The following is a 21,688-nucleotide window of genomic DNA, read 5'->3' as shown; positions in this document are numbered from 1 at the left end:
AGAAGCAGTGTGACTGAGGCCCTGGAGACTGAGTACAGTGCACTTTCTTTTGTCATGCATCAAATAAGCTTGTAAAGTTAAAAAAAAAAGCTAATGTCCTAAACAATAGCCTGCTGCAATTCCAGAAAAACAGCTCGCCTGCAGTTTTTACCACCCAGCCAAGCTCTGCTCTGGTGGGGTGGGAGCAAGCTGAATGTTTTAGTCAGCCAAAAAGCAGCACCTCCTACAGACACTGAGAAACTCCGTGGCAAGAGAAACATCTGCACGCCTGAAAAGCAAATGGGCACCTCAACCACCTCCTACAGCTGTAGCTCAGCAGCGACACAGGGCTGCCAGGGTGAGCTTACCCTCCTCACACACAAGCACCACACAGCTCAAAGCTCATGGCAGGGAAGGAGTGACCAACAGTCCAGCCCAATTCTGAATTTTAGCACTTCCCGCCTGCAGCTGTGGAACCTGGAGCTGCCTGCAAGGAGCCCACACAGGCACAGCACAGGAACACTGCCTGAACCACAGCCAGCAGCAGCTGCACTGGCAGATGTGGGGCTGGGGCACAGGGCAGGGACAGGCTTTGCTTGGCACAGGGAAGGCAGACACTGGATTCTCCCTATTTACCAAACTCTTACAGGGGCACCAAAAAAAACCAAGGAAAAGCTGCAACAAGAGCAGTGGCACAGGAATTTCTTCCTCTTAGGTGGAGCAGCCATGGGACAAGGCCCAGAGCTGAAGAAGAACTGTGCCCTTAGACCCATGGAGCTCACCTGAGCAGCACATTGGGTACCTCCAGAGGATCTAGCTAGCTCAAATCTCCCCAATTCCATTATATTCCCATTAGTCCACTGAAAAAAACTGTTACTGCTGTTATGAGAGGAGCCACACAAAGTCCAAGGCACGCAATCCTCTCCAGGCTGTATCACCACAGAAGCCCCAATCATCTTGAGCCAACTACCAGCTCTGGAGAAAAGCAGCTCCCAGAACTGCAGATGTAATCAAACCAGCAGCAAACACCATCTAAATAGGACCTACAGCACAGCCCACTTTTTTCTGAACTACAAAAGAGGCACCTCTGCCCTCACAGATTCTTCATTTGGGGCGAAGAAGAACTGAGGATATTCGGGCAGCTATTTCTGGTTTGCTAAGAAGGGGGCAGGGGAATAAAAAAAGGCAGCATGATCCCACAGCTGAACCACAGAATTAGAGTCAGGACACCTGAGGTCTATTCTTGGTTCTGGCACCAACATGGTAAGTCACTTGCCCTGAAAAATGGAAACAGCAGCATAACTGGGAACACGCAGAAGATTATTGCATTAACATCTGAGAGCACTGGTCCTCCGCCGGCACTGAGAGCAGGACCTGGCTGACAACAAGGCTCACAGCTTCCCGAGGCAGGGAATTTACTCCTGTGCGTTTCTAGGAAGGGAAAACAGCTGCCCAAGGTAAGTATAAAAATCAGAAAAGACAGCTAAAATGCAATTCAGGATTACAAGTGCCCAGGTAATTGCATTCGCTAAGCAGGCTGCCACAACCACAGTTGTCTTTAAAAAGATCAGAACACTGAAGTACAGCAGATTTTAACATGTATCAGTCCCAGGGAGATTTAAAAGCCAACATATTCGGGTCAAATTCTGCACAACAAGCTTCAGCTCTGCAAGCCTCAAGAACAAACACTTCTATATTTAAGTACCAAACTCCTCTCAATTATCTGCTGCAACATCTAGGGTGCAAACTCTGCTGTGTGTGTTACCTGACGTGATAACAAGGGTGAGTGACTCATCCTCAGCTGCATCACAGTTTGGGGGTGCCAAGGCCAGGATACCACCTTTAGAAGGGGGGCTCTCTAGAGGGGGGCAAGCTGTCAGCCAGACCCCTCTGCAGGCTGCAGTGAAGGAAGAACAACGGAAAAAAAAAGAGGCTTCAGTCCCAAACTCAATTTTCTTTGGGAAATGGCACACAAGCCTCACTGTGGCCTTCAACCAGCACAGAGCCACTGCTAGACCAGCACTCCCAAACCCCACCAGTGATGCCTGCAACACTCCCAGCTACCTTCCAGAGGTCTGCACCCCTTAGCATCACAGCCTGGGAGTTTGCCTCACCTTCCCTCCACACTCTCAGGGAGAAAACCAGGCAGAGGGGCAAGGAGGGAGCCAGCACATCCCCATGGCCATCTCAAATGCGTGGCAGCAGCTGCCGTGCCCAAGAGCAGCCTCTGCGCTGGCAGCAGCACAGACAGCACCTGTGATTCAGCTGGTTTGCCATCGCCTGAGGGACCAGGCACAGAGGGAGTGAGCTTGGAGATGTGGATCGAAGGTGCAACCCTGGCTGGAGATGCCCTGCCCAGTGCCCCAGCCCTACAGCAGCACCACTCAGCCTCTGTGCAGTGACAGCTCAAGGACCACAGCACCCCTCGGAAGGGGATCATTTCCGAGCCAGCTCAGGGGAGGTGCCCACTTAAAGGGGTGTTTTTGTGGGAACACCAAGGCAGAATTAGTTTCTGGAACCCCCTCGGGCTACATTATTTCCACCACCGTCCAGCAGCTTTCCTGTTCTGAGCGATGATAGGACTGGATACCCTCAAGAGGTCCCTTCCAACTGGAGTCACCCTAAAAACCCCAGCCTGCCAAGAGTACTGCAGAGGGCTCACAAGCCCTCTTACAGCAGCTCCACACACAGTCCCCAATGAAAGTCAGCTGGAGGGACTTCAGCTGTGCTAACAGGCCAGATGCTCTCCACTAGCTTCTTGGCCTGGCCCTGGTGACAGTGGAGTGACAGGTCACCCCACATGTCACATAGCATGGCCTGGTTATCACTGTGCCCAGGTACCACACAGCACCAGGGACAAACTCAGGCCCAAGGCAGCAGGAGATGCTGAATTCTGGGCCTATCCCACCAGAGCTGGGGAAGGGGAGCAGTGGGCACCCCCTCTGCTACAGGCACACTGGGACAGCAGGTCCAAAAGCTGTTCCCTACCCAGCTCCCTGTGCAAGCACTCAGGCCTGCATGTGCCGGGGAGTTTGCAGTGAAGGCACTGAGTCAAAGACACATTCAAGGCCTCTCCTAGAGAGGTCCCATGCTCCTGATGGAGCTGCAGCAGAACTTTTTGGGTCAGCTCTGCCCAGCAAAGAATCATCACATCCACTGCTTAGACACACAGCAGTGCAAGGGCTGGAGGAAAACCCCCTCATCTCTCATCTGACCGGTGCAATTTTGGGGATGAATCTTACCCCAGGCCAGGGCTTGCACACACTAAACCACCCTCCCTGCTGCTACCTCCAATATCAATCACAGGAAAGACTAAGCCACGAATTTCCTGGGGCAATTCAGACCCACCAAACAGCAGCTCCAATGCTCTCCCCTTGGCAGGGAACGTGCCTGTTGAGGCTCACTTCCTGAGTGAGCCAAGAGGAATGCTCTCCAAACCACCCCTGGACACTGCCACAGGGCTGCTCCAGAGGCCACAACCAAACACCCTCCCTGATAGAAGCCAAGGGGAAGGTTTTGGGTGGCACATGCCTGCTCCCACAAGCTGCCTCCAGCACAGCACTGGAGCTGCCCTGACCCACTTCAGTTCTGGCTGGATACAAGCAGAGATGCTGGTTGGGTTCCTGTTCCAGTTACTCCTCTATTTGCATCTTCTGTTTTACAGCATCAGCGCAGATAAAAATAAATCTGTTTTAGGAGAAGCTGCTCAAATGGAAGCTTTAGGAGTTGTATTAAGAGCAACTTCCATTAGAAAACAATTGCAAGCTCAGGTTTGATACTTTTTTTACTTATTTGATACATATTTTATTCTGTTAAGGATCAAACACCGCTGCCACATTGAGCAGTATGCAGCTGTTAAGTGCTTCCCTGCTTCCCACTCCCCAGCACGGCTGGCTGGAGCCAAGCACTGAGGAATCAGCCCACAGAGCATGAGCAGCTCTTATGGAAACACGTTGAAGGAACAAGTGCCCATTAAGTACCCACATCAAGTAAGTCCTTAGAAAAGCCCTACAAACACTAGGATAGCATGGGACAAGCTTTTAGTAAGGCTGTCTCAGGTACTCCTGGAATACTAGCACCAAGCAAGAGACCAGGAGAGTCAAACCAGCTCCCAGCTTTGTGCCCTTACACCATTATCACTCAACCTTCACACAGGAAGCACCACCACATCTGTGCTTCCATTACTACAGTCTGAACATCAGCAAGCTGCTCCCAAGGAACCAGGCTGCTGGGAAAGCCTGTCCTCCTTTAGGGAACAAAGGACACCAAGAACATGTAATTCAGGAACACCACCAAAACTCTGGATATACTTATTTTCCTGAACCAAGCACAGGTCCAAGGTCAGCAGGAGTGGCCCTTCCCTCCTCATCCCAGCAGCCACACCACCAGCAGCACAAAGGAACCTTTTACTGAGTTTTCTAGGCATACTTGAGCTTAGATGGGAGCAAGCCTCACTCAGGTGAAGTGCTCTCCCCCCCACACCCAAAACATCCCTCCCTTTCACTACAGAGCAGGAAAAACCATCCTTGGATACTCTGATGCCAACCTAGTGTTGTCCAGACATTGAGCTCTCCATCAGGATGAGCCTCTGAAATCTTCCTCTAACATAAGGAGAGGGATTTACACACAGCCAAGCAGGAATACACAGGAGCTGAGGGCACACCTAGGTCTTCTGAAGCCACTCGTCCAAAAGACAGCAGGAAAAGCAGGAGGGAGAGACCTGGACATGCACAAGAGAGAGCTCTATGGAACTTGGCATGGGTTAGCCAAGCAGCAAATTAAACAGATGGAAAACTGGGAACCCAAATCCTCTGCCCCAAGCTCTGCATCCAAGCACTCAGACCAGCAGCTCAAGGAAAGCCAGTGACCGCCATGCTGTATTTATTAACAGCCACCCCAGGCTGAGCAGCAACTCTCCCCTGGGGGGCTCAGGTGCCTTCCACCACACACAGCATTTGAGGACACTCCGTAAACAGCCTGACCTCAGGGAGTAACTTATGAATCCCTCCTGCTGTTATCAATAAGAAAGGCAAGGAGTCCATGACAACAACTGTTCTTCCTGTGCAACAGGTCTTTTCTTTCATCCTTCAGACAGGGTTTTGCCTTGAAGACTTCAGAGAGATTCGTGCTCCGAGGCCTCCGCTATCTGCCAGGCAACGCACAACAGACTGCCCGCAGCTCCAGCCTGGCAGATTTTAAGCAACTACAGATAAGTAAGCTTATCGCAAAAATGAGTTGCTGTGCTCTGGGAAGCAGAAGAGCCAAGGGCTGGGAAGATTCAGCAGTGTTTTCCTACCACAGGCCATTTCCCCAGAACCAGAGTGACAGGAGCTGCAACCTTGCGGGCTGGAGAATGAGACAGCAGCAGCAGCCACCCCGCAGAGGGCACAGATGAGGCTGGAGCTGCAGTCTCAAGAGCAAATCCAAGGAAAAGCTCAAATCTGTTGCTGAACCAGCAGCTTTAGGGTCACACAGCAAAGCAGAGAGGCAGATGCAGCAAGGTGCTCCACCAGACACCATCAGGAAGAGCTCACCTGCTGGGCTCACCCAGAGAGGCCAACATCCTCTCCAGAAGACCTGATCTTGCTAAAAACACACTCAGGTTAGCCTTGCAGACTTCATAACAGACCGCTTTTAGGATGATATCCCAGCGGGCAAGTCTGCTGTCCCACATAGGGACATCTTCCAATGTAGGGCAGGACAGACCAGCCAGACCAAGCAGCTGGCACACAGGCTGACAGCCAGGCAGGGAGACCCAAAATCTGCACATGGATCTGCTGTGCACTGCTGTTCTCCAGGCAAAAATTGGATCGAGACCCCATTTGCTTGCGCCCCTTGAGAAACAGAGCAGTGAAGGTAAAGGATACCATCAAGGACAGTCCCACCTCACTGGCTCTTAACACCTCCTTGCCTCTGAACTCTGAGATCTCTACACATGTGTAGAGACTGAAGACAGGGAAACACTGCCTCAAGGTATACAGCCAGGAATGGCAGGACTGGAAGTGTTCAAGGCCAGTTTCCCGCAGAAGTCCCTCCCCAGGCCACAGAGCAGGTTGCTGGGACTTGCTGAAGTATTTCCAGCCTGACAGATCTAGTGGCAGCAGAGGGTTTCAGACGCTTTGCCTGCTGTGAGACAGCAGTTCAATCCTACAGCCAGGAAGTGCCAGCAGCTCGAGCCTGCAGCAGCCACTGCCTCCAGAGAGCTTCTCCAGGCACCAGCAGCGCCTCTGCCACACTGCCTAGGGCTCAGCACATGCCCTCAGTGCATTGTAGGCCGGGTGCAGAAGGAAAACTCCTCACAAATAACCCTGTCTGGGTGCAAGGGTCTCAGTGGCCCTTCAGGAACGGGGGATGTAGGCAGGATTGGGGCATACAAACCAGCCCCACTGCTCTCCGACCTATAACCAGCGGGCATCTGCTCCTACTGCACCAAGCTGCGTGGTGGCAACGCCCTGGGAGCACAAGGTGACACCAGAAGGCTTTGCAGCCAAAGGTCCTTCCCAGGCTGAGGAAGCTCCGTGCTGGCAGGGACTACGCAGAGGAGAGGAGGTCCCAGCTCATCAGTACTCAAGCACAGCACTGCAGGGGACCACATCAGCAATATTTTTAGCCTGATTGTTAGCTTTTTTTGTTGCATTTCCACCCTTCCAGCCACCTCCCTGTGGGTCCGCACAGCTGAGTCACTGCTGGAACCTTCCAAACGCTTGGGTGCCAGCGGCACAACAGCTTCGCTTGGCAGTGCCAGCCCTCCCCCATGCCCAGCCACAGCCCAGCGCTGCTGCAGCCTCACCTGCCCACAGGACACCCCAATGGAGACCCCAGCCCTGTGGGCTGGGCCAGCTGCAGCCTCCTCAGCCTCAGCAGCATCCTCTCCATATCCTCCCTCTTTCCATCACAGCACAGACAGGCCACTTGGAAGGACCAGAATCTGTCAGCTCCTCAGACCCACACAGCTTTCAGACACAGGACAATTCTCTGCCACCCAGAGTGTTCCACAACCTTGCAGAGGATGCTCCTGAACTACAGGCTCTCTGTTCCCAAGGAGTTCCACTGCCACTTCGGGGCCCTGAGGAAAGGCTAAGGCACCACAGACATGGGAGGTGTGGGTGGCTGAAGCAACACAAAGCTGTGCATAGGATCAGCCTTTCACCTCCCCAGCCAGCACACACCATCCTCACAGCTCTCAGAGCAGGAGAGTAACAGCAGCCCAGACCATGGAGCACCCCTGGCCCAGCTGCTGCTCACCTGGGAAGGGAGTGTGGGAGCGAGAGGGAGAATATTGTCTCAGGATCACAACACCCCCAGCCACAGGGCACTGGACCCTCCACACAGCCACCGAAAGCCAGAGACTGCTCTGTACAAGCAGTACAGCTGCGCTTGGGCAGGTCCCACATCCCAGCCATCCTCTCTCTGTACACCAATGGGAATACCAGGAGTGAAAAGTGAGGAAACCAGCCTCTCCAGACAGCACTGGGTGCCATCTTCCACCAGCTGTTACCACACTTGTCACAACCACCTAGTGGGCACAGATCATCAGAGCCCAGGGCTGTGCCTGAGGCAAGATCCTTTCCACAGCTCTTCCCAGGCCTCTGTGGCAGGCAGGAGCTCCAGCACGATGCACTGCAGTCAGTGGGGGCACCTGACACCAGATACACCCTCTGTGAGCAGGGAGGTCACCAGAGCACCTTCAAATCTTCTCCAACTCAACCTCCCTCCTGAAACCAGCAGCCTTTCCACCCCCTTGGCAGTAAATTCCCACCACCAGCCCGGCCGTGCCAGCCCCACCACCCAACCTGCGAGGCACAGAGCCCGCCCCAGGCTCATGCCAGCACTGCTCGCCTGCCTGCCGGAGCGCTGCAGAGACATCCGTGCCTCTGCCAAGGCAGGCTGGCAGGAAGCCGACCAAGAGAGCTCTGGAGATGGCTACAGAGGAGCAGGTGGAGCTGGGACATCCGCACCGAGCGGCCGCCTCCATGTGCGACAGCCTCGTTCCGCAGCGCGCTGTGGGCCGAGCCCAGCGCCAGGGCTGCGAGCAGCAGGGTCACGCCAGGGGATGTCACCTGCTCCAAGTGTGCTCTTCATCCATTAAGGATCCTGTGACACGGGGACCAGCAGGGCCCCAGTCTGCCAACAGCCAGAAGGGGCTCAGAGCAGAGCTCTGAGGCACCTGGCCAGCCCACTGCACACTAGCAACTTGTTTCTCCTTCCTCCTTCAAAGTCTCAGCTGGCAATGAAAGTACAGGCAGGAGTGTGTGGTATTCCCTGGTTCATTAGGGGAAGCCCACAGGACCGTGTGGAGGTTTGCTCACTGGAGCAGAGCGAGGCTTAATAAAGCTACCGCAGCCGGGCTGCAGGCAGACCCCAAGTGCCCATGCCAGGGCCCACACGCCAAGTCTCATGGAAATTAGGTGCAGAAACTCAAGTGAGCTGTGCGGATCGAGCTGTTCAAACTCTGCTACCCCACTAGTGCTTTTTTTTTCTGCTGTTTTACAACTCACACAGCAACTCAGGGCTGTGTCCCAGCAGCTCTTCCTATGCTCAGGACAGCATCCCCTTGCCCCTCCAAACATCTACATGGGCAAACCCTGCTGCCCAGCCCCCCCTAGAAGCTATCTATATTCCTGTCAGCACCAACTCCATGCCTGGGGCCTCTGTGTCACCCAAGTCTGCGCAGCGATGCACTCTCCTTTTAACAAAGCAGCAGCATGCTGCTATAAAGGGATGAGTTTCTGTAGCAACCAGGCTGTACTTGTACAAACTCTGCCAAAGCACTAGATCTTTCCACGGACTGATACTTGAACGAACACACCACCATTTGTGGTTTTTACACACCTCAAAGGCTAGCAAGTGAACTCTCCCCTGTTTTACCCCTCTGCTCCAACACCAGGCTGAGAGGATGCTTTAAGTTTGTACATACAGCATCCCTCTCTCCTGTGATTTTACAGGGAAGGCTGGGTGTCTCAAACAGTTAACTGGACCCCACATCACTCCAGGGGAAGCACCCAGCACCCCAGGAATTCCCCAGCCAATCTCAGCTGCAAAAGCAGACTGGAGAGGATCGAGGGGGAAGGGCACACCAGCCAGCAGTGCATGGCTGCAAGCCCACACCCTGCCCATCACGTAGGTTTGTGCTGGACCAGAAGAGTTAAAACAAGAAGCCATTCCACTGCATCTCCTGCAGCCCACTGCCAGGCACAGCCCGCTATTTCTAGTTGAGCGTGGGAGTGGAGCAGGATCCCTCCAAGTCTCCCACCCAGCCAGCGAGCTGCCGGCTGAAGTTGTCGGGTGCTGGCTGTACCACACCCCACAGCAGAGTTGGGCGAGCACGGCTGCCAGGACTTTGGCAGTCGGGCATGGGGGGGCCCTCTGCAAGCACACCCTGCCCCCCACCTGCAGAGCTGCCTGCCACCAGGGATTTCCTCAGGCTGCCAGAGCGAAGTTCAGCCTCACTCCTACCCAGCGTGTTCAGCCTCCTGACACCACACCCCCCACCCACTCCCTCCAAACACAGCAAGAGGATTTCTCCTCTCCTGGTGAGGTTATTCCCCCAGCAGCATTACAGCTCCAAGCAAAACAACCCCAGGCACTTCTCATCTGCAGTGAGCTGACAGCAGAGCAGAGGGGGCTGTGGCAGAGGCAGCCACAGCCTCCCCAACTCAGCTGTCACATTACACAAGCACCGCAGGTCAAGAAGCCCCTGTTAGCCCCAACCAGCACCCTGTTACACAAGCACATCGCTCCCTGTTAGCTTGAAACCAGCCAAAAACATACACAGAATCCAACAACTGTTGCTGCGTGTGTCAGCAGACTCACCGGACTGTGTGCTGGTTTGTGCTGCAGCATCAGAGTCCTGGGTGCTCCAGGGTCTGTCCCACCCTGTCAGGTTGAGGGACTGCAGGCCAAGGCACAGATCGTTGGTGTCTGGGAGGCCACGGGAAGACTCTTGCGTGGATGTAGGGAAGAGCATCCTGCTTGCCACTGCTTCTTCAGAGTCCTGGATGTCTGCTCAGATGGAGAACAAACAGAAGCTTGAGAGTTCAGGGCTGCTTTTTTCTTTTTAAAGTGGGAGTTTTCCAAAGCTTTAAGCCCCGAGCCAGGTCTCACGCCGCTCTGAAGCCACAGCTCCTGCAACCAGCAGTTGCACCCCAAAAGGGAGGGCTACCATATGTCCAGAATCCAGCCCCCCACCCCCCTCGGCCCCTCCACCTTCCTATCCCGTCTGCATTACTGACTGGGTCAGCATGTGACTAGGCTGCTGATGCTTACTGTGCTGACAGTGACGTCACTCAGCCATGCAAGAGAACTGCATCAGCTCTTACAAAATAAAGGTAAGAAGAAAGGGTAAGATTTCCCCTGACAGACAAGACAGTAGCAGGAGGAAAGAGGAGCAGCTCCAGTAAATCAGGGGAGGCAGGCAGCACAAAGCAGGGCTCGTCAGCACAGCAGACACCAAGCTGGAGGCAGCAAACCCCCCAGCAACGACGAGAGCAGCAGCGACAGAGCACAGTTAGTTTTAGTGCTACCCAGCTCTCCTGTCCCCGCCTCCCTCCACCCACAAAACCCAAAAACACTTTAGTCCTGGCCAGCCTCCAGCTGCTGGCTCCGATTCAGAGCCGATGCAAAGCTTTGCAATTCTGCTGGCATAATCTGTTTGGTTGAGCCTGGCCACTGTGCCTCTCACTGACTCGGCATTGTTTACCCCTGAGTAACAAGGATAACCTTCAACCCCCACTACCCAGAGAGCAGCCCATTATCTCTGGTCCAGCCCGAGCAGGCACATCCCACTGGTACAGGAGGAACAGAACCGAGCAGACCCATTTCACATCAGGAATTTTTCATGGCCTGTTTACCTTCCGCCCGCCTGGTCCCCCCTTTCCCAGCCCTCCCCCTCCCTTGCAGGGTGTTCACAAGCCTACGGTACTGGAGACGCCGGATTCTCGGATTCTCGCCTTGGTTTAAGCCCGTGCCAACAGCCTAAGGAAACACAGCAGGTTCATAGTCTGAGAATTCCAGTTTAACGCAGGGATCTGGGGGCTGGTGAAACCACAAGATGCTCAGCTGTGCTACCCGAAATCTGAGTCAGAGGGCATTTATAAGCCAACTCCCAAGAAGCAGCAGCTGTCTCCTCCTCTTCCCCCTGCCCCCACAGCCTCCCACTGTGCCATCAGATGTACACCTTGCTCCACACACTGCTCCCAGCTCTTCCACGGGCACTGCAGTCGCTCCAGCCTGTCACGTTATCCCTCACGTGCAGCCCCAGCCATCGCAGGCAGCCCGACAGCGTTCCTGGCCTCCTTTTCCACATCCACATCCCGTGCCACTCGGATGCCCGTGAGCAAAGCCCAGGCAAAGGCTGGTGGCAGCTGGGTAACCTATGTGTGACACAGGCCACTGCTGCCACCAGAGGAGGGACCCTTGCCTTCAGCCCATGGCAATTTGGGAGCACCAGCATCCCCAGACCCCAGTGAGGGGACTGTGGCACCACAGGCAGGATCAGAGCAGCTAAAACATAACCTGCTGGCAACGCATCACCTTCCCCCCTCCCAGCTGCAGCCTCCTCCACAGCACTCCACCAGGATAGCATCCACCAGGGTGTTTCCTACTCCTAGTAGTACTAGTACAAGCTGTAGTGCCAATTTAGTCACATTACTACCAAGCACCTGTAACAGCATCTACTCCTCCAACAGCATCACGCTGCATCTCCAGCACGGTATTTCACCACATGAATTCTTCCCAGATAGTTTTCTGATTGCTTGTTTTGGACATCTCTAACATAGGGAGGAGAGGATCAAGGCACAGTGCTCAGCCAACTCAGTTCCCACAGCAACCATAACTTGTCCATATGAATATGTAACATTCCTGCCTTTATGAAAAGGCACAAGTGCTGTGCACAGATCCCTGGCAGCAGGAGACTCCCTTCCCTCTGGGGACCAGGGATCTTGCTAGGTCTCAAAAGAATTAATTCCCACCAAGCTTCATCTTCTGGGAAGCATGGACACAGAGTAGTGACACACAGCACAACTTGAATCCCAACAGCTTGGATGAAACCCATGACTGAAGAAATAAGGAAAACAAGTAACAAATTTATCTGCAGCAGGAAGCACTCACTCCGCAGCATCCAGCCACGTTTCCCCTCGCTATCCCCATTTTTCAGGAAATAAGCTGTTTTGTTTAATCGAACAAAATCAGATTCAAGTAAAAGATCCATGATTCCCTCTGATGACTTCAATCCACATTTAAAAACAAACTCCCTGCAATCCAGTTACAGCTCTAACTGCGGAAGCACAGAGCAGAATCCACTCAGATAACCAGCAGTTTTTAATTAGACCTTCTCCCATCAGAAGCCAACAGCCAGCCCAAGCTGCTTCCCCTTTAACACTCCAAGCCAGGCTAAAAGCTAGATACAGGTCATCCAGGCAAAACATCAACTTAAAAAAAACCTATGAACTTAAAAAGATCTCTGGACTAGTTATTTTTAAAAGTCAAAGAGTCTGGAGCTTTGTTACAAAGCAATCAATTGCTGCAGGCAGACAAAACTAATCAGATACCAGAGCAGGAAGAATTAAATCTCCAACAAAAATTTAGTCTAAAGAGTCACAACCTCAAGTTATTCATAACTAAATGTCTACCAAATACTAAATAACTTAACTTTGCAACCTGACACAGCCCAACCCAAATGCTTTACTGCAGATTTTTCCAAGCACCGAACACTAGCACAAGCCCTCCCAACCTGGATTTTTCCCTGGAGTTGCCACTGGAAGCCAATCATCCTGGCAGAGGAGCAGCGCTGCGCTCGTGCCCGAGCGTCTGGGAGAGACTGAGCTCCTGCCTCCCAAGCCGGTTGGGTTTGATTTCAACAGCATCATGAGAACAAAGTCCTTAATAAAACACTCCCTCGCTGGCCTTGGAGCAAGAGTCTCTCCTGGGTGACTCCCTCTTGCCTGTCCAGGAGATCCCTGGAGCCAGGCTGCACCACAGCACAGGCCGGACAGCTTTCCACACCACTGCCCACATGGAAAGCTGCATTTTCCAGACTTTAACTGTCACAGCCCAGGATTTAAGGCATTCCAAAGACTCTTAAAGGTAAGGATCCCCAGAGCTCAGCTCTCACCTGCAGGCAAGGACAGCTCCCACAGCCCCAGCCCCTGTCCCCACCCTCCCTCCTCACACCACTTTAGGCAGGTGAGTTTCCACACAGGAAGCTGGGCTGGGGAGCTCATCTGGTTAAAACCAAGCCACAGGGAGCTAGTTTTAAGCCTGGCTCACTCCCCTGATCTGGTATGCAGCATGGGTGCACCAACCAGGCACTTCAAACAAGAAAATATTAAGGAAATTACAGCCTAAGCCTGTGTGGGAAGGATCCACAAGGCCTGGCAACAGGAGCTGCGATCCACAGGCAGGTTGTGGGCTAAGGCAGCAGGAGGAGCAGGGAGCATGATTCAGTTCCCAGCCCATAGCAGCAGCATCTCTGTGCCATCAGTCTGTAAAGGTGGTACCTCAACCTAGCACAAATACGTTCAGACACTTGAGCCTTCCAGATCTGGGAAGGCCAGCTAACAATCCAGCAAATGGGGTTTTTCTTCCTCCGGGTTTTCTCAGAATGGTTAAGCAAACATGAACCCGAGTCAGATCCCACTCCTACCACCTCCACAGCCAGGAGAGCTCTCCCTTTGCTCCCACATGCTGGTTTCCACCAGAGCCTGAATACAGATGAAGCCCCTCCACGAATGAGGGCCCCAAGTTTTGAGGGCAAGGGACGGATAAATCCAGCTCAGCTGTAAGTTCCATTCACTGGCAAAACCAGATTCACCCCATGGAGTAGAGCTCTCACCAAGGCTGAACTTCCAAACTAAATCTGGAGAAGCCAGAGGCAGGGGGAAAAGCCTTCAGATCACAAATAGGAAGGCAGCTGCCAGGAGCAGCACTGCTTGCCTTTCACACCTCTCTACACCTCCAATTGTAAAGGCTGGGAATTGCATCCCTGAAAATTAAGCCTCTCAAGTGCCTTTTGCACACCAGACAAACAAATACCAAAGTGAAAGCTTTCAGATGAGCCAACTGTATTCCCAAAGTGCAGTGGAGATCATCAGGGACTTAGAAAAGCACTTGTTAGGCATAAACCTACTAGTTACAAGAGGTTTTTCTGAAACACAACTAAGCACCTCCCTTGTAATCTGAAAAGTTCCTGAAGTGGAGACACTGCTGCATGACCTGTTTCACAGCCAGATGAAAGAATCTGCCTTATTCCATAACCACAAACACTTGAGCAGCTGGCAAACAGCTACTTCAGAAACCAAGGAAGAGGCACTGCAACAGTCTTGCTGCTCTACCTCCTTCTTCCAAGAGTAACAGAGACTGTCACAGAATTACAGCACCAAAACCTGAGTGACAGAGCTCAGTACACATCAGAAAACTGCTGCATATTCAGAACACCAGTCTGTGACCACTGCAGAGTACAACAGCTCTAGGCCAAGTCCCTGCTCTGCAGAACACTGACCTGCATTTCTGATACAAAACCCAATTACTAGAGCCACTTTCCAGTACAGAGAAGCATCATGCTTATGTAGGCAAAGACCTGGTAATGTGACACTTTAAATCCAAAGGCGAAGAGCAAGGGCAGTAAGTGTGCTCCTCTTCTGGGGCACAGGTGTGGAATTCCCCTATTCTGGATGTGTACCTGGCATCCAGCACTTCTTTAGGGCAGGCAGAATGCTTCTGCCAGCTTCAGGCTAGCTCCTGCTGATGGTCTCTGCCTCAGGACCTCCAGGTAAGCAGAGCTACCTTTTGGGTCTCTGCATCCTACATTTTGTTCCCTGATCCAAGACCATGCACATCAGGTCAGCTGCATCCAGCGCTGTCTGGAATATTTCCTTGGGGCTGCAAGCCAGGGAAGAGCAGAGGAATTTACATTACAGTATCAAGACACTTTTTGGACGGCTAAACAAGTGATAGGTCATTAACTGACTGCAGTTAAGAGCAAACAGGAAGCTGATTTAGTCATCAGCTAGTCTGGGTTTGCATTTGTCCTTCAGTTTTCCTTAAATAAGGCAGCCACAGAGTCATTAAAGCCTGATGGGCCACAACTAACAGCCTTTACACTGAACTTGGCACCTGAAGCCTCTCCCATCCAAAGGAAGTCATTTAAGCATCTCCCATTTCTTCACACAACAGACTGTCAAGTTGGAGCAAAATAATGGCTGCTTTGTCGCAGTTAAATGATCAGAGCTTAATGAAAGATCAGTGTTGCTCGGACATTTGGGGTACCTACATGTCTTTCAAGTTTCTTTTAAGCACGCACTGCCTTCAGCTGAAACCAGCAACAGGCATGCAAGAGCTCCAGTGGGAGCTTTACTCCCAGTTACACTTAAGCTGGAAGTTGTGCCTACAGAAAGAACAGGGTAATTTCAAAAGCTGCTATAGGTAACAGCACCTTCCACCCAACAAGGCCCAGCTTTAAAGCCTGGTAAACAAACCAACAGCCAGTTAAAACTGGCCTTGCTCACGTTCTTACTCGGAGGGGTGATGAACATACAGAACAGCTTTAAAACCACATTCCTTGCAAAGCAGCTGCTCAAGGACAGGGAGCTGCTCCAGCAGCACTGGCAGGAGATGTTGATTCTTGCCTCTGTCAAGGCCATGCTGTCTCCCTCATCTCCAGCACCACAGTAAAAGCCACTAAAGGTTAAGGCCTGCACTGAGGAGGTTCTGCCTTTCTCCAGAGAGGACTGAGGCAGTCTGACAGGCAGCTGTTGTGAAGCACCATCACCCTGTCCCAGAAGCAACCAGACAGGTTCTACAATGACAGCTCTCCTCACACTGCGGCACTGTACCCCACAGTTTGGGAGAACATCCTGAGCCTGGTGCTTGGGGAGCAGCTACCCACAAACCTCAGGTGGTCAGCCTGGGCATCCCAACACAGCTGGCTTCGACAAGTCAACCAAGTTCACCAAGGATTATCATCAGCTGCAAACTGATCTCGACAGAGATCCAACTTCAGGTGTGACAAGCTGAACCTGCAGCAGCAGTCCCAGCTCTGCCCAGAAGGGGATAACGCTCTGACTGCGTGGATCCAGGAGTGCTGAATCAGCCTGTCCCTCTCACATTGCTCAGGCTGCTGCTGGACTGATCCCAGCACGGCCTCACTCTGAGCCCAGTAAAGTGTCTCCACACGTGCTTCCCCAATAGCATTAGTGAAAGGTCACGAACTTCTGCCATCCCTTCTCCACCACGTGTAATCCTCTTAGTGCTCAAAGGGGCTTCTTCAACCCAAGTCCAAGCCAGGATAAATCTAGTTTGACCTGAAGATGACAACTGAAAAGCTTGAGGGACCATGACTAGATTAAGATCCAAGCATTTACTGCTAGAAAAAAGGCTCTTCCCCAAGCTCTGCCATTAAAGAAGTTGTAAAAAGACAGTCCTTTCACCTGTTATAGCTACTACACATTCATGGTTGATCTCCAGGTTCAGTAAGCCTGCCCAAGCAAGGAGTTCCATGATAATCCAGTCTAACTACAGTACACCAGTTGTTCCTGAACAAAGTAAAAGCACCACAGGCTCAGGAATTGTTCAGAAGCGACTTGGAGCAATGACAAGACACCACATGAGCTCAAGGGTCTCTGCTCCATTGGTCACCTACCCAGAAGTTCACTCAAGGGCAAGGCAAACAGCTCCAACAACCTGTTCCAGGCTTAACCACCTGCCCAGGTACCTGCACTATATTCTGAATTTTAGCAAACAGCTGCTCAGCCTTACAGCCATCAGGTGTGAATTTCTGCACAACCCAGGCCAGGGTCCAGGTGCCAAAGTACCTCCCCCATTTATAAATCATAGATACCCCAGGACCCACATCCTTGCTGACAGTGCCAAGTTTTTCATGGAGAAGACTCTCATTAGCAACCTATCAAACATTATGAGCAGCTCCTGCACTTTTCAGCTCCAAAGACAGGACAAAGCTTGCAGAGCTGCCGCATTCAGGCCCTCCTTACCTACCCAGAGGTCCCAGCTCCCACATTAAGGAAATGAGGCTGGGAGTGCAAGGAGACCAATAACTCTGAGCTGCCGACACATTGGCAGATGCTGACTCATCCACAAATTTACAGCTGAAAACTGCTGGCCCAGGTTGTTCTCTTATCAGTACCTTCACATTTCCATTAGCCCAAACACTGAGGGCACCCAAGGCAGCCCTCTTCCAGCCTGGCTCAGTATCTTTTGGGAAGTGAGGAATTCTTTCCTCACACCATCATAAGCATTTGTGTCACAGTACAAGGGATTTGATACAAGCTAAAGCCCTCCTGTCTGGGTAACTACTGCTGAGCAGGGCCCCCACCCCTCACTGGTGAGGCTGGCCTCAGCTGCCACAGCAGGAAGAAAGCTTCTTAGGGTGTCCCCAAAGCACAACCTTGGCTTCCCCGCAGCAAAAATAACATTTGCTAGAAGAAGGCACCCTTTTTGACATCCAAGTCCCAGTGTACTTGCCCTGTGAGAGGTCTTTCACAAGACTTACTGAGCACCTGAAACAAGCAGTTTAACACCACTGGGAAACTCAAGACTTTCCAGACAAGACATCACCTCTAAGCATCTCCAGCAAAACCCTCTGGTCCAGATGCCCCCAGGAAAAACCAGAGTAAATTATGGAACAAGCAGAGATTTGCAAGCACTAAGAAGTCAGTAAGAAGTCCTATTTCAGTGCCAGGCAAACACCCCCATCCCTCAGAGAAGAGTTTTCAAAATCAAGCACAGCACTGAAAGTCAAAATTGCTGTGCCAGCTGCTAAGCCCAGACCTAAAACCAGAATTAACCTACAACTTCACAGGATCAATCTGCTCTAACAGGCAGAGACAGCTCCTTTATAAACCAGGTTAACTTTGGCAAGCTGAAACTTAATTAGGAAATACCATGAACATGTTCTAAGATTCTATGCAATATTCCCATTCCAAATGGAGCAGGAACAGCTATAGCTAAGATTTCAACAGGGAAGCCAGAAACAACTCTTTCATGAGCCCACTGCAAGGAGATAAAGGAAAATATTTCTGTTTATTTCGCCTTTATGCTTCCAGTGCATCCAGATCAGATGCAACCCTGGCTACCACTATGCCAGGGGACAAAAAAAACAGCCAAACCAACTCAGTCCAACAGCAAATGTCTAAAATGCACCACTAACCTGAATTGGTTACTATTCACTACACCATTTCTCAGGAGTAGCCAGCATAGCTGCCAATGCCACTTTACCAGGCAGGTTTCAAGCAATGCTGGCGATGGATCCAGGCCTCGAAGCAAACAATTCACTTCCTCTGCTATTTCTGCAGCGCCAGCACAGGATCACATGGCCAGATCAGCCCCAGTCCACACTGCTAAGTCCTCAAATACCCAGGAGATTAAGCTGCACTGGAAGTCATCTGGTAGCAGTCATTTCACTAGCCCAGAACAAAGTTGCACTGCACAGGCATCAAACAGACCCACAGGGTGCCCAGACACTTAGTTGGAGCTTTTTTTTCCACACCCATTTGATTAAAACTGGTTACCCATGAGGCTAAGGCAATCCTGTCTCCACTTGACTTCAGAGAAAGCTGCTCTGCCCAGGGCACCCTGCAAGGTCACCAGCTGGGGAGGATCAGCCCTATACTTCCCACTTCATTTTACGACATATCCAGAGGGGCCAGTTTGTTTCCCATAATGGCCGAAGTGTTTATTGGCCCTATAATTCAGGGGCTGGAGAGGCAAGAGCAATCCCTTTCAAGTGCCCAAATCCTTGGCACAAGCACTGCTGCTCAGAGGTGTGCTGGCAAAAGGAGTATCAGGCACAGGTACATTTAGTGGCAGAGCTGGGATGCTGCAAAAGGACAAAAGCATGTCCTTGACTTGGATAAAAATAAGACCAGACCAAACACTCTCTGCTTTGGCACAGAACTTCTGTCTTGAGGCAGCAGAATATGCCCACTCCCCTCAGCCTGGAGGAAACAGAAGCTCACAGCACTGATTTCATCACGCCAAGCTTGCTTTGCAGGAAAGTCTGCACCCACCTGTGCTCTTACATGCAGGTTAACTGACCTGTGGCAATCACGGTTTTTCAAAATTCTGTTGCAATTTCAATGTATGCAGCAACTCAGCCTCGCTAACCCTGAGAGCAGATGAATCCCCACCTCCAGGAGAGGCAGACTACAGGAGTCTGCTGGAGGTATTCACACCAGGAGTTGGCAGATCAGGCAGGGAGCACTCACACCCTGCCCACAGTGACCCACAGCACCACAGGGAGGCAAGCAAGCCTTCCCAGGCATCTCCACACTGCCAGGGAATACATGGATTATCCACTTCAGGCACACAAGCAAAGCCCTCCCAGTACCAAACATGCTGACACCCACACCACTGAGGATTGCCACCATCACCTGTTCAGCAGGCCCCACCAAGTGCCTCCCCACTCCAGCAGCCCCCCTCCATTACCTGGCAGGGTGTCACATTTGCTTTTTGTGACAGGCGTGGTGCAGACCCCACTGAAATCCAGAGAGTTGTCCAACATGGCATTTATCCGGCGGAATATATCCGCATTGCTGCAGGTGGAAAGTGCAGGGGCATTCGGGCTATCCCAGCAGTCTTTTATGCTCCTCACAGGATCTTCTTTCTGGTAAAAAAGAACCAGTATTTGTGTCAAATAGGCAAGTACTCAGCACTGAGCTTTCAACACGCTGTGGAACGCCTGGACTGCCTCCAATACTCACATTAGCTAGGTCTTAGCAACACTCAAGCCCAATTCTTGGCATTAAAGAAGCAGTTAAGCAAACGGGTCAGCAATCTGTCGGCACAGCACACCAGAGCAGACTGCCCACCACACAGTTCCATGGACTTTAGACTGACAGCCACACCAAACCAGCTGGGTTATGAACACAGCTCCCTGCTGCTTTTCTCCAGCACATCACAACACTAGCACAGATCTGATTAATGGGGCACACACCTTCTCCCCCAAAATCAGTCTCCCGACACCAAGGGATAAGTGGGATGTTCACGGTCCAGGCTGACAAAAGGAACCACAGCAGCTCCTCTTATGCACGGCAGAGGAGTGCAAGACTCACCTCACTACCCATCTTGGGGTTCTGAACAGTATCTTGGAATGATCCAAGTCAGCAGCAATCACTTCAGGCTTGCAGAAAAAACCCCAAACAACACTGCTTCCCAGCTAATCAAGCAGCCCCAAATCCTGAGGAAAGGCAGAAGATAAAATCCTCATCTTCCCTTCAGGCAGCAGCTCCTGACCACAAAGGTGGTTACCCCAAACCAGCTCTGCTTCAGCACAACCCTCCACGGGCACGGATCCACCAGCATCAAGGTTTTGGGACCATCCTTAATAAGCATTACCTCTTGTAAAGCTTCTGCCTGGGAAAGATCAAACCCCTCCTGCACCCTGGTGCCGGTCCAGAGAACCGGGAAGAACAGCTGCTTTCCCAGCTCTGCTCACAAGCCACTGACATGCAGGCTCGTTCGGGAGCAGCTGCACCACACTCAAGCCTCGGCCAGTTTAGAAGCCGCTAAGCTTCATCTCGACCAACGTTTTGGGGCCGAGGACAGGTCTGCCCGCCACCCAAAAGCCACTGCAAAATTCTGCTCCCGAGCATGCTGAGCAATCGGTATCGCCGGCAATTAAAACCCGCATTAAAGAGAGGAGCAGGGAGGCACAACCCCGCCAGTCCTGGCCTCCGGAGCAGAATACTGGCCATTAAGCAAATCAAGTTAAATCCAAATCCAAAGAACTGAATAGCATCAAGTCTGGCAAACGAGCCCCTGCGCTTCCAACACACCGAAGCTCTAAGTTGGGCTATTTGTACTTGTCGAGAAGACATTTAATACAGGCACCTCTTGGATGTGCTTCTGCAAGTTTCAGGCCGCACTTACCCTCCAGTCCTGCTTCACTTGCAAACAGGTCTGAAGCGCCGCGCTGGTTTTACTTTCAAATGACCCCTCGCTGATCTTTCAAGGAGGCTGGTCTAAACTGAACTTCACGTGGAGACGGGAGTATTAGCCCAGCCCATGTCTGGCACTTACGTTCCACCCCCCCACCTCGTCATTAGACGCGCACGACTTGATCGTTTTCCCCAACTCGCCACCACTTAGCTAAAAAAGCAAAGGAAACTCAGTCCTGGAAGCAGCAGGAATAAGCTACCGAGCGGTCAACTCGCACGGTGCCTTCAGGCGGGACCTGAGCAATTACCGGCGAACTCCAGCCCATTTAGGGCTATTAGCACCTCTTCAGCGCTGAGGGCTGGCATCTTGGGCTATTGAAATGCTCAGACCTGTGCTTTTCACGCCGTGAAAAGCCAGTGTCCATAAAGGAGACAGAGGAGTCCTGCAACTTTATTCGAATAAAGGGAGAGAGTGCACTGGGGCACACGCCCGTGGGGTTTTCTCTCTCCAGGTCTCGCAGGGCGCAGCCTCCTCTTAGCCTAAACTCCCGGCCGCACGTTGCCCTCTTCCTTTCCCCATCGGCTGAGGTACTAGGAAGGTACAGCCTTCCCGAGCTGCCTACCGCATATCCCCCCCCCCTCCCCACCTTAGCCATGTCATTTTCTCCTCAAATCTCAGAAACTCAGGCTTCTGCAGACCCTTTGTCTGTTTCAGGAGTCAAACTGTCTGGGTTCTGTAACAAACCTGCGGCTTGAAGTTGGTAGAGGGATTAAGAGCCATTTCAAAGACCTTAACACCCGTACCCTCAGCCATGGAATTG

General features: G+C 52.1%; 1 protein-coding gene across 7 annotated transcripts in view; it reads right to left on the bottom strand.

Annotated features, from left to right (window-relative positions):
* The window catches only part of CPEB1 (cytoplasmic polyadenylation element binding protein 1), a 36,937-nt gene that overhangs the window by 13,450 nt on the left and 1,799 nt on the right, over positions 1–21,688 (bottom strand). For 2 of the 7 annotated variants that reach the window (XM_042022761.1, XM_042022762.1), the window contains 2 exons: positions 19,417–19,594; positions 9,793–9,981 (listed from right to left, as the gene is read on the bottom strand). In XM_042022761.1, coding sequence (XP_041878695.1) covers positions 9,793–9,981; positions 19,417–19,594 — 367 coding nt within the window. Of the gene's footprint in view, positions 1–9,792; positions 9,982–10,245; positions 10,532–10,928; positions 11,036–12,709; positions 12,814–18,139; positions 18,158–19,416; positions 19,595–20,859; positions 20,950–21,688 lie in introns of those variants that run through there. The other 5 variants (XM_042022764.1, XM_042022767.1, XM_042022763.1 and 2 more) reach the window with 5 other exon arrangements.

The sequence above is a fragment of the Corvus kubaryi genome, unplaced genomic scaffold, assembly GCF_017639235.1.
Source record: "Corvus kubaryi isolate FWS band 111438036 unplaced genomic scaffold, C.kubaryi_AGA036_p1.0 37220, whole genome shotgun sequence".
NCBI classification, from domain to species: Eukaryota; Metazoa; Chordata; class Aves; order Passeriformes; family Corvidae; genus Corvus; species Corvus kubaryi.
Note: the sequence above shows the minus strand (reverse complement) of the source record. Positions and strands in the feature narration are given on the sequence as shown.